The following is a 12,532-nucleotide window of genomic DNA, read 5'->3' as shown; positions in this document are numbered from 1 at the left end:
TGTGGGCTCTGCCATCCTTGCTAGCCAGGCAGGTAGATCTGGAGTAGCTCCTTCTACAGGCTAGAAACATCTCAGCCAGAAAACTACTGGTGGAAGGCCTGGTCACTGCTTGCCACAGATTAAAGGTGTTACTGGCATTAACTTGTCAGCAAGCAATCAATTGGCCATTCAGGTAATATTACTGATGTTCCAGGGTTAGACATCATGTACAAAAGACAAAAGCAGCCATCTCCATTCAAGCACTAGTTTTAAGACAGCCAAACACAACTCTGGCCCTTCTGAACTTGTCAGAATTGTCTTTCCCCCAAAATAGATTTATAAGATGAAATGCAACATTGTCCAGTTTATAAACCAAGCGGTGCTCATTATTTATTTATCTTGAACTGAAAACTCAGTACACATTTTAAAAATCAAGTTGTGAGCTGTCTGACACTAGTATCTTCACCGTTATAGGGAGGTTATCAATGTATCCTCTGTCCATCACAAATATTCTATTTTCAGCAGAGAGGCTTAACAAGTTATCTTGAAATATAACATGCATTAGTAGGCAGTGATTCTTTTTGTCAAGTCTTGAGGGGGACTTGATCTGTATTCTCACATTTTCAGAATGTAAACAAAGTTTTATTACAAAAAACAGATATTGTGATGACTTTTAAAGCACTCCAAGATAGTCAGGTATGGCTTCAGGATGAGATACAGTACAATAATTCTTGCAAAGAGCCATGAAACTGAAGAGTTGTGGGTGAAAACTGCAGCACTTAATCTGGCACTAGTCCAGAGGCAGGAAACAAAAGCAACATTTATCATGTAGGAGACAATAATACAAGCAGCAAAAAGGATTACGTGCATAAATGAAAGGGAGCCAAAGAAAGATGAAAACAAATGATTTAAGATTATATGATATGATTACAACATTTTCCCTTGATGCAGAGCCATAAGTGAGCCATGGTTTCTTCCCAAACAGTGAAGTGTGTCCATTACTCTAGATAGCATGTTGTTTACCTCAGAGAGGCCTTCACACTGAACATGAGCCTGGATCCACTCCAGCCTATCTGAATTTTCTTTCTCTCGCACTCCTTCATTTACTTGAGAACACAATTCTTCTGCTTTTTCAAGTGCATGCTTCAAGTGACTGTGGTCAGGATGGTTTTCAGGAGTGTTTTCTATTATCTACAGGCAAATAAAATACGTTAGCTTTTTCTATGATCTGCATTTAAAATCTATTCATCTTGAGAATCCTTAATTTCTGTTTTATTTCTTTATTTTCATCAGAGCTGGTCAGAAGCTTCCACATTTCTCTTCCTGCTTGACAAACGTGAAAAATAAGAGACAAACTCACAGTCGGTAGGTGAACAGCTGTCTGCAGAGCCATTACATCAGTATACTACTCACTCTTCTGACATAAGCATGCAAATTCCAGCCATAAACAGAAACATAGCTGATTATGGAATCTCTTAAATGACAACATCCAATTTGTAATTGGATTCATTCCTACGAAAGTCTGGGGTCAATTTCAACAGTACTATTCAAGATGGTAAGTGTTAGGCAACAAGTAAAAGTTAGGAAAGGGTTATAAGTTATCCAGTAATATAAGCTGTAATGATTTGGCATTCAGGATTGTATACTGAATGCCATTTTTGAGACTATGAGGAAGGAATAATACCAAGGCAAAAAGGCAAAGATGAGCATAAGATGGACCCAATACTTCCATTTTCTGAATTTCAAACTTTTCATTCAGCTTTTATTGCCTTCTGGTGCTTTGCGTGCAAGTAAGTTTCACCCATATTTCTAGTGGAAATCCAAAGACATTTTGTTGAAGGCAAATGAATTACTGCATTTGCTCCAGTGTGGTAAAATGTAAAAAGGCAGCCCACTTTCCCTAGCATATCAGATATCTAACAGTGACAATGTAGGGAAACTATCCTGTAATTAAGCTACAAGCAAAGCAGTATCAAAAACATCATCTTTGCAAAAGAACATACATTTTTAATTATTAGTGGGTATCTTGTTACCCGTTGCATAGGCTTTAGTAGAAAACTTGATAGTGGCATTCCTTTACAGCGAGGATCCATTGCTAACCTCTGAAACATTAGAGAGGTAAAATGGTGTTAGTCAATTTGCTTAAAATCCAGCAAAATAAGGAAAAGGTAAGGCGACAAATGAACATAATGCCTCAACTAAATCCATTAGGTCACAAACAAGGTCAATGCATTAGATTTTCTTGTACAATGCATTCTTCACCTAACTTGTCAGCACAAACAAAAAGCATCTTCTCACCATTATTTGTCCAGTTCTCAGCACGTTACTGCAAAACCACTGCTAAAGTGATTATTTTACTGCCACACAGCTCACTGAAAAAAGGTATGCCTTTAACAAAAAAATATTTCTTCAGTGAGTGCTTCAGTCTCTTCATTCTTAAGATCCTTCATTTTAATTCAACATACAGCACTATTTCAGACAATGTTTTGGAAATTTGCAATGCAGTTTATGGTGTACAAAATACATAGTGAATGCTTCTTCTCTTACTTTTACAAACTCCTTGAATTCGGGGACTTCATCTGTTTTCTGCTGAATGAGTGCTGCCCCATTGAGCTGGCAGCTACAGAACCGAATGTACGGCTGCATGTGTGGCAGCTGAGCTGTCAGGATGTCGCCAATCATTTTCACTGGCATCTTCTCTCCAGACATCTTCTTACGCACACGCAAGGCCCTAAACACAAAAAGGTCACGTGTGTTTGATAAGTCAGCAGACCTCTAAATAATGATTCGTGATCTATGAAATAAGTAGGTTGATTGTTATTCATTACTGAAATGAACGGACCTCTGAATAATAAGCAGATCAGCCACAGGACTTACTGCACATTATTAGAACATATTAATCAAGACTGCACCCTCAGCCAACATAAGTTTTCCCTCTTGTGATCACTAATCTATTATTTGACATTAACTTAATGCAAGGCCAGATCAGATACAATGTAGGAAGGAATGTCATTACTCTTACTACTAGAAAGTAGTAAGCTCTTGAACAAGGGATAAAAACCCTACCACCACCTTGGGCCCAAAGCTACTTCTAGCTTTTACCCTGGTTTCCTAAGGAAGGGCATTTTATTGTCATCTGCTGTTTTATTATCAATATATGTCATGTTATCAATATATATGTCTCTGCCCGATCACTGACATAACTTTTTACTTTGTCAGCCTTTTTCAAACACATTACAAAAGCGGAGATATCTCAAAGTTAAAAAATTCCTACACTTTCAATGAGAATTAGCAAATCAGCAGGGAAAAATAAAGAAGCTTTATTAGTACTCTTGCTTTTTAAGATGCAGGTGTAAATTGTTACTCATTTTGTTGGGCAACGGCCAAAAGAAGCAATTTGTTTGTACATGCCTTCAAGGAAGTTCTGATTTATCTTACAGTGTCTCAGGATTGCAGAGCTTGACCTCTTTTTCAAAAAAAGAGGCTTTCCCTCCTGCTGAAATGCCAAGGATGGGTAAGAAAAATGAGAGAAGGAAGATGGGATCTGGTAGAGGCCACTGAGAATGAAGGGGGAAATAAGGGTATTGGACTGTGTGGAGCTTCATGGTAAAGAGTTGGGGTTGCAGTAGTTGGAGACTTTGGTAGGAAGGGTGCAGGGTACACTAGACACAAATCCATAGGAAATCAGGCTTTCTTGGCCCTGCTTCTCACAAAACAGCTCATTCAGGTGTTAAAAAGTTGACAATAACTAAAGGAATACATTGGGCAACTCAGAACAACGGTGGCAGTGAATCTTGGTTGTAGTTTGCTTCCCATTCACAGATAATGGGACTGGAAGTCAGTATGGGGCTGTGACAGAGAAAGAGGAAGCAGAAGTATGGACTGTGGGCAGCCCTGAGAGGCACTACTCTTCAGGAGAAGCTGACCTTGCCTTCTGCAGTGCAGGTAACTTAAAAGCAAATTAAGTGCAAATCCTCACTCAGCAAAGAACTGATGTATTTTTCTCAATAACAATAAAAAGTTATAGCAAACAATAATATCTTGCTTTTTCCAACATGGAAAAATGCCTGGCTCCTTTGGTGACTATTTTCTTAAGTGGCAAATATTTTCATGCAGCTAAAAGAAGAGGCCCATGATTTTGTAATTGATAAGTACAGGAAAAAAAAAAAAAAAGAAAAAAAAAAAAAAGGACTTACTTCAGTAGTTTTATATTGCACATAATCAGCTCCTTCCAATTAACAAAAATCATAGCAACTTCCTTTTCTGTTAGCAGCTCAGATTCCATTAGTGGTTTCTGGAAGATCTACAGATTCAGAAAATTAAGCAATTTAGAAAGTGTATGTTAAGTATAATCAAAGTTGCTAAGACTGATGATGCTTACTTCCTTAGTCTGGAAGTGAGACAACTTTACATCAGAGTAGCACTTGGTACTCAGCAGAACAGACCTCAAGCACGCCCTGTGCCCATTATCAGATCTACCTGATAGTACCTTTGTGAGTAGCTTATCTCTTTGAAAGGTTATAATCTGAGTTGGTCTCGGTGGTTGTTCACTATGGCCTGGATACTCTGTTTTAACCTTGGGAATTTTAGTGACAGGTCTCCTATGAAATATCCCAGGGTTACTTTGATAAGCAACTGAAAATACCTTTTACTTTGGACTCCTTTATGGAAGTTCTGACTTATCTCATATTGTCTCAGGTTGCATAACTTGACCTCCTTTTCAAAATAAAAGCTCTCCCTCGCTGTTAAAAGAATTGCCCAAATCACTTGCCCGTATGAATTTCCCCAAATAAAAGATGCTATGTACACTTTAACACTGAAAGAGAAACAGGCTAAGTGATAACTGAGTGCCACTGTGCATGTGGAAATTGGTACATGATGCACTTCAAGCTTCACGAACCTACATATGAGAAGTAAACATTCAGAGCTGACTGAATTGACAGAAATGACAACTGAAACATCAGCATTTCAGTAACGGTAACACAAGGGCTCACCATCAGTTACACCCACACCCAGACATTCATATATGTTCATATATAAAAATTTAACACTGATCATTCCTAGGAAATCCAACACAGCAGTGATACCAAATGAGTTTGTAGGGTGAAATTATTGATCCGATTTACTTCAAAAACATGAGTGAATAAAACCTGCTCCTAAAAGTGCCATGCCTCCTTACCTCTGTGACCAACTGCAAATCATTCACATAGTTCTCTTCTGTGACAATGAGCTCATGGATGTATCCCTGCCTTTTTCTTTCAGTAGGTGTCAGCATATCCAGAAGATGCAAGTCTGCACACCCTGGAAAACACAACAGAATCCTGGATTTTACTTACGGTGGTTTTCAAATTGATCCAGATCTGTAGTAGTTCGAATAATGCCTAATGAACAGTAACTACTGCCTCATCATTTAATCATAATTCACACTTAATGACATAGTGCTTACAATCTTTCATCTCTTAGTGAATAAAAACGTTGTCATTAACTTTTTTTTTTTTACAGATTCAAGGTCATTTTTAGGTGATAGCCAGTTAACAAGGCAGGTGGATGGAGGTCTCATTAAAATGAAAGCATGCAGTCCAGAAACAACTAAAGAAGACCTCCCTGTGGCATGAACAGGATTTCTAAATGTTTATTCTCTGGTGGCAAAGCTTAAAAGTTCCCCTCACCACTACCTGCCCATTTCCAACCTCACTCCGAAGTTCAGTTTCCCTTAGTTGTGTCATTCAGCTGGAACCACACTGTAAAATAAATCCCCAAATGGATCACTGTTAATAAAAAGGGGACAAAGACTTCACCTGGAATTAATGCCAAAGAACATTTATATTTATCCTAAAAAGGGAGCAGAATTAAGGAAGAGAACTACAGTGACATTAATGCTCTGATGAGCTCTTTAGATTTTCAGCTCTCAGTTCTGCATTCAAGTTTGATCTTTATCATTTAAGCCAAAGTAGGCATCCTCATCAAAGCAGGGTTTATTTACTTCATGCTTCAGTTAAAAATTGCTGGAGAACTTTTGAAGGACTTGAGCCAAAACTCATGAAGGTCAGTGGAGTCACCTCACAGATCTCACTAGTTTACAGACTGAGCCAAAGGGGTTGATTGATTGTTGTTTTATACCTTGAGGAAATAAGAACACACGTTCCATCAAGTTTGCCTTTCTGTTTTTCCAAACCACCTTCTGTGTAAATTCTAGAATTTTTATACTATAGGTATATTCCAATTTTCGTTCTATTTTCTATTCTGCATTACAACAGAATACTTAATTACTTTTTTTTTCCCATAGATCTTGGTATGTTTCAGCACAGCTGAATTAAATTCTTCTGAAATTGCCAAGGAAAATGCTTTCTCCCTGTTTCACTTCTAATAGTTTTTATAACTGTTCTGCATAAAATCCAATGTATTTCAGAAGTTGTTTTGAAATAGGTTTAAAATATTTTGCTTTAAAGAAATACTATACTTTAACACAATCAAAATGCTTCATTTTAATTCTTTCCTCCACCCCTCGACAAAGTATTGGCAAATTCAGTACATTCCTCATTGAAACAGATTTTCCACATAGAGAAAAAGCTGACTGAAAAACATTCAATGAGACCTTCACCTCATGGGATTTAAAATGGCCAAAGCTTTTTTTTTTTTTTTTTAACTTTTCACCAGCATCAGTCATGACTCCAACACAATGTGATCTAACAGATGTGGTTTTACATCAGACGTTCTCAAATGTTTTCATACAGTGAACCGCTGCTGCTTCTAATCATATCAAACCCTAGCCAACCCCTTCCGTTCTCTGTATATAAAATTAATACTTAGATAGTATCTTCTGCATCTTCAGCTTCCCAAACGTAATTCAGGACCTGATTCTGCACTACACAACTAGCAAGGTCCACCACGTAGCACCATTAAATTTTTCATGAATTTAGGTTGATAGGTTGCCTTAACTAATCTGTGTTCCAGAAAAGATAGAAGATAGATTTGTTTAAAAAAAATAAATGTTGATGCAGATATTCTCTATAAGTAAGAAGCTGAATACATATCAGACTGTAAGCGTAGCACTCTGACACTGCTCCTTTGAAATGCTGTGTATTGCAGTCCTTTCAAAGATACAATTCAATCTTTGCTTGAAATTAAAAAGTTGGCTTTGAGAAGTGTCAATTAACAACTTCAAGTCGAAATAATCAAAATTTTCACTATTTTTCCAAAGTCAAAAGTTTCAATTCTGTTTAATAAGTGATTGCTTTCAAAGCATTTTCTTAGTTATCATGTAAATCACAGTTCTAATTAACAAAATCAGTTCTCCCCCACACAGTGTCAGCTTCATTAAAAGTGAACAAAACATTTAATGATTTTTCTCTAGAGGCTGAGGAATTTTAGTGTTCAAAGATGCCGATGACCTTGGCTTGAAGTGCTGTTTCCAACCACCACCAGCCTTTAGAAGGAAGTATTTAACATTTTGAACTATTGCATTTCTGTGGCCAGCTTGACAGATAGCCAGCTGGGACTTAAATGGGTTACTCTGAATATCAACGGAGGGTTCAACCTTGAATGCTAAATATTTGGGAAAACTGCCTACTGTTATTGCAGAATATGCAGGAGGGACTTTTCTCATAAAGGATTTTCTTCATTAGGTGCATAAGTATTAAGAATTGTCTCATCTTTATATCATAAATATCAAGCAAGAACTCTGTTCTTTTCCAAGCTGGAATGTCAAGGTCATACGGCTCTAGCTGGTTATCCATGGCAGCCAAAGTACTGTGTAAAGTACTTTTATGTACATCCAAATTCCACGTGCAGCTGAAATAACACCATTCATGAATTCATCCCACTAAAAGGGCCAACTGCCAAAGTGCCCCTGGTATTAGGCATTTCCCCTGACAAATGAGAAAGTTCTGCTATTGGTCAAGTCCAGGACCTTACCTCAGTGCAGAACCAGTTAATGTTTCTAGCTTAAAGCTCACAAGTAGTCACCATTCAAGTACTTAAAACTAGGCACTGTATTCTACCTCTTAGGTTATCAGATACCATTCTTTTCTATTTTCTCTCCCACTCTGCAGTTGGATACCATCAGAAAGATTGCAGAAGCTGAATTTGAATCTTTGAACTACCAAAAAAATCTAGAAAATAATGCAAAAATTATGATAGTTAATCCAGCATCTTCACAGTGCAGTGCTTGAAAGCAATGCATCATGGATTGTCTCTCTTCAGGAAGAAGAATCCATTGTGGAACTCACTGCTCTAAGTACATAGGCATAACTCCTAATTTCTTCAAATTCAGGGAGATTTTCTGAACACTGTAACTGCCAGTTTTCACCGTAACTTCATACTGGCCCTATCTGCAACAGCAAGATCACAGTAGACAGGAGTCCATTCTGTTGTCATAGAACTGTAAAATTGGATTAGAAGGGACCTTAAAGATCATCCAGTTCCAACTCTCCTGCAGTGTGCAAGCTTGCTATTACAGGGAACCAGAAGCAGTAAAAGCTTACAATACAGTTTTCCTCCAAAACCTTAAGTGAGAGAAACAGTACCCCTGCCACCACAATAGCATTTCTTCACTCAAAGTACAGCATTTGAACATTCATTCTTCTTATCAACTGGCTTCAGATGCAAACACCAATTTCCTGGGAACACCCTGTGGGTTGGATTCTCTACTGAGAGACTATTTCAACCTTCTGATGAGGACAGCTCTTACACCATCTCTTGGTGATCCAAGAGATCTTTCCTTCTCTGTCTTCAAAATCCCAATTTCACAGCTATTTCCAGTGATTTCAATATGCTTACAATTTCCTAACAGGACTGGTATACCCATTTATCAGTAGAGCAGAGCATTTTTCTCTGGGACATACAGAAGTAGAATCACAAAGTATGTCTGGAAAGTCCCACTTGCAAACTATTAACTTTGTTTTTGCTAAGAGAGATCAATTACAACATGTGTCTGCTCCTGTTCACACCAATCAAGTGAAGGGACTGACACTGTCAATCCACACAGGCCTAACAACATCTTGAGGATCTTTTGTAGCAATTCCTGAGTTAACTAAGTCCTGGACTAGTTTGTGTTGCATCAGTGAACTGTAACTCTCACTTTGGAATTACAACCCAGGACCAATCTTGAGCCCCTGACCACTTCACTGTAACCACACAGCAGACAAGAGCATCAGCCAGAGCTCTAGGCTGATGGGACTGCACAACCCAGCTTCACATTGTTTTCAGTGAAAATTAAGATGCTATATAAGTACTGCACTTGGGGTCAGAAATGGGGTATCTCATATCCTAAGAGTTTAAATATTTTATTAGTTTTTCACCTTCTCGTGCTGACCTCCACCCATTACCTTTTCTGGCTCCAGGTCTTCGCCTCCAAAAAAAAAAAAAAAACAGTAATGTGAAGGAATCAAACCAGATGGACTTTAACAGAATTAAACCAACATACAAAAAAAAAAAAAAAAAACAACCACAAAAAACCAGCTGAGAAAAGCATTTGGCAGAAATGAATATGATGGGGAAAAAAAAAAATTCACGAAATCAAATTTCAGCAAGCTAGCCCAGGGAACAGAAAACTATCTGTGATACTGACATGAGCCCAGTGCAGAGCAGTGCTTCGGTAGCGATGGCACCAGCTCACAACTCTATGGGTATCAGTGGAGCTGGCAACATCAGCTCAGCACTCAGTGGGTACAAATGGGCACCATGATGGGCCAAATGCAAGCTGAGATCAGAGTAGAGCAGAAGCACTGAGCTTTCTTCTTGCTAGGTAAAGCTGCTGCTGATGGGGCACTCAAAGAGGTGGGCTACACACAAAGAAAAATGAGAAGCTTATGCTAGAACATGGAGCCAAGTTCTGTAAGCATGGAGCAATGTAATGCTATGGGGACTCTAACCCCTTCTAAGAGCTGTATATTCACTTGCTGTAAAATTACCTCAGGTATAAAAATCTTTCATTTTAAACACACTAGCAGATACGTTGTCCATGAAATGCTTAATTGAAATAATTCTGCAAGAATACAGAATAATTCTTTTGTGAATACAGTTTTTTTTTCTCAAGATAAACAGAACAACTCTGAAGGAAAAGAACCACCAGTAGTTAAAGCACTCTCTAAATGCAGTCTCATCTACATCCCTCAAATGATGGCTCCTTATTCCTTATTTCCTGCTGCAGTGTGAAAAGGTACGTCACAAATGAAAGCTGATTTAAAGAATGCATTCAACTGATTAGACAGCCACAAGGCTGCTCTTTATGCTGTACGTAAATCAAATGAAATGTAAATCAAATGTAAATCAAAATGAAAATCATCTGAATGATTTCTTATCTTAGTCTATGTAGATCATGGAAATCTTATTTCAGCCTTGACCAAGATTAGTGTTTGCTGGCTTTCCAGCCACAAATTCAAGAACTGAAGAGACAAGAGCATGGACACATCTCCATCACAGGAGACACATGTATTTTGGGAGGTAATTCTGTGGTTGTATAAGACTAAAGAGCTTCTCCGATGAATCACTAAAGAAAGGAGAGTCAAAACTGGATCAAGACACAATCCTGAAAAAGTATTATTTTTGATGGATTATTTCAATTTTCTTTACTAAGGAATTACTTTCATACTCCCTTTCTCATATATATTAATAAAAACCCAGACAAGTAAAAGAAAATAAGTGCAATGTCATTTTCATAGAATCATATCATAGAATCATCATAGAATGACCTGGGTTGAAAAGGACCACAATGATCATCTAGTTTCAACCCCCCTGCTATGTGCAGGTCGCCAACCAGCAGACCAGGCTGCCCAGAGCCACATCCAGCCTGGCCTTGAATGCCTCCAGGGATGGGGCATCCACAGCCTCCTTGGGCAACCTGTTCCAGTGTGTCACCACCCTCTGTGTGAAAAACTTCCTCCTCATATCGAACCTAAACCTCCCCTGTCTCAGTTTAAAACCATTCCCCCTTGTCCTATCACTATCCACCCTCATGAACAGCCATTCTCCTTTCTGCTTATAGGTTCCCTTCAAGTATTGGAAAGCCACAATGAGGTCTCCCTGGAGCCTTCTCTTCTCCGAGCTAAACAAGCCCAGTTCCCTCAACCTTTCTTCATAGGAGAGATGCTCCTCTGATCATCTCAGTGGCCCTCCTCTGGACTCGCTCCAAGAGTTCTGCATCCTTCTTGTACTGGGAGCCCCAATTTTCCCTGCTATCCAGTGGAAATAACTGATTATGAGTAAGTTCAAAGACTACTATGCTGATCTATAGTAGTACGCACAAGAATTTTTAATAATTCAGTAAATAAACATTATAGGTCTTTCAACAGTAATCTTCATTACAGGCCATAATGGTCCGAATATCTTTGTCCAGGACATTTTAAGTGTGTTCTGAGGTTTTTGTGAGTTAACTGTTCTCAAGAAAAGACTGATTTATAAGAAGTTGCTCAGTTGAGTAATACACAGTGCTCTTCTGTATGAGAAATCCTGGCACAACGTACACCAGTGTGTGTATCTACAGAGGGACAACTTCAGTCTGTTCTATTCAATTAGTGGAAAACTGACCCCAGGAACTTTTAGGGCACTGTGATTCTGAGTATCTTTCACGAGACATCACTCTGTGTTTTTAAGAAGCATGTTAGAAAACACAGAACCTGCAGATATTGTAATAGTTTTATTTTTTTTTCTTCCTTAATGTAATAATAATAATTAAAAAAAAGCAGCATATGAATCTCCTATATTCAAAGTATTGCCAATATTTCAATATGTAGAGAAAGTGTGTTTCTGACCTGAAGTCATAAAATCCATAGCATACCTTATGACAGCTTTTAGTCAAGTTATGAATCTTTCAACACAACAGCTCATTATGGGAACACAGAGATACCCTTTCATTAAAATAACATTTTAATGCATGAAATACTGAAATAATGGAGAAGAATCTGCTACATAGTTCTCAGCAAGCAAAACAACGGTAACTGAAAAATACAAGTATTAAGTTCAATTTCTGTCAGATACGAGGCGGCACTGTGTTCAGCAAATGGCTATGTTGAAGAAGAAAACCATTTTTTTTTTTTATGGCAGAGTGATAAAGGAAAAAATGTGCATGTTAGAAACTATCCTAAAAACAGAGAAAATCTGTGCAATTGTGCATGTTTTAAGACTAGAGCTTCTGGCATACAACGCAGAGCCTAGGTCAATGTAAACCCATTGTAAAATAAAAAAGTATACTTAATATATCTACTAGCATAGTGTCAAAAGTACCTACTGTTCTGTAACACATAGAAGGCATTGAATAGAGAAAGAAAGGTGCAGAAGTTTGCAGCTGATCACAATGAGTAATTATAATCAAATAATATTCAAAGCAACAACACAGGTGTCATTCAGAAATTAAACAGGTGGGCTTCAGGCTATACTGGTGGCAAATTCATTACATGCACTAATGCCACTTGGTGAATTCTGCGTGTACACAGCAACAAGACAACAAACACATTTTAGTCTAGCTTTTATATGAAGAATTTAATTATCTATACATGTGACTAATTTTAAAGGCTGTATTACAGTTGTTAAAGCTGCAGGTTTTTATATATTTATA

General features: G+C 37.9%; 1 protein-coding gene across 4 annotated transcripts in view; it reads right to left on the bottom strand.

Annotated features, from left to right (window-relative positions):
* The window catches only part of ITSN1 (intersectin 1), a 119,123-nt gene that overhangs the window by 6,483 nt on the left and 100,108 nt on the right, over positions 1 to 12,532 (bottom strand). For all 4 annotated transcript variants that reach the window (XM_090122025.1, XM_031612531.2, XM_031612530.2 and 1 more), the window contains 5 exons: positions 5,159 to 5,280; positions 4,176 to 4,282; positions 2,527 to 2,710; positions 1,983 to 2,081; positions 1,003 to 1,170 (listed from right to left, as the gene is read on the bottom strand). In XM_090122025.1, the coding sequence (XP_089978151.1) occupies positions 1,003 to 1,170; positions 1,983 to 2,081; positions 2,527 to 2,710; positions 4,176 to 4,282; positions 5,159 to 5,280 (680 nt within the window). The remainder of the gene's footprint in view (positions 1 to 1,002; positions 1,171 to 1,982; positions 2,082 to 2,526; positions 2,711 to 4,175; positions 4,283 to 5,158; positions 5,281 to 12,532) is intronic.

This window comes from Phasianus colchicus, chromosome 1, assembly GCF_987193195.1.
Source record: "Phasianus colchicus chromosome 1, bPhaCol1.hap1.1, whole genome shotgun sequence".
Taxonomy (NCBI): domain Eukaryota; kingdom Metazoa; phylum Chordata; class Aves; order Galliformes; family Phasianidae; genus Phasianus; species Phasianus colchicus.
Note: the sequence above shows the minus strand (reverse complement) of the source record. Positions and strands in the feature narration are given on the sequence as shown.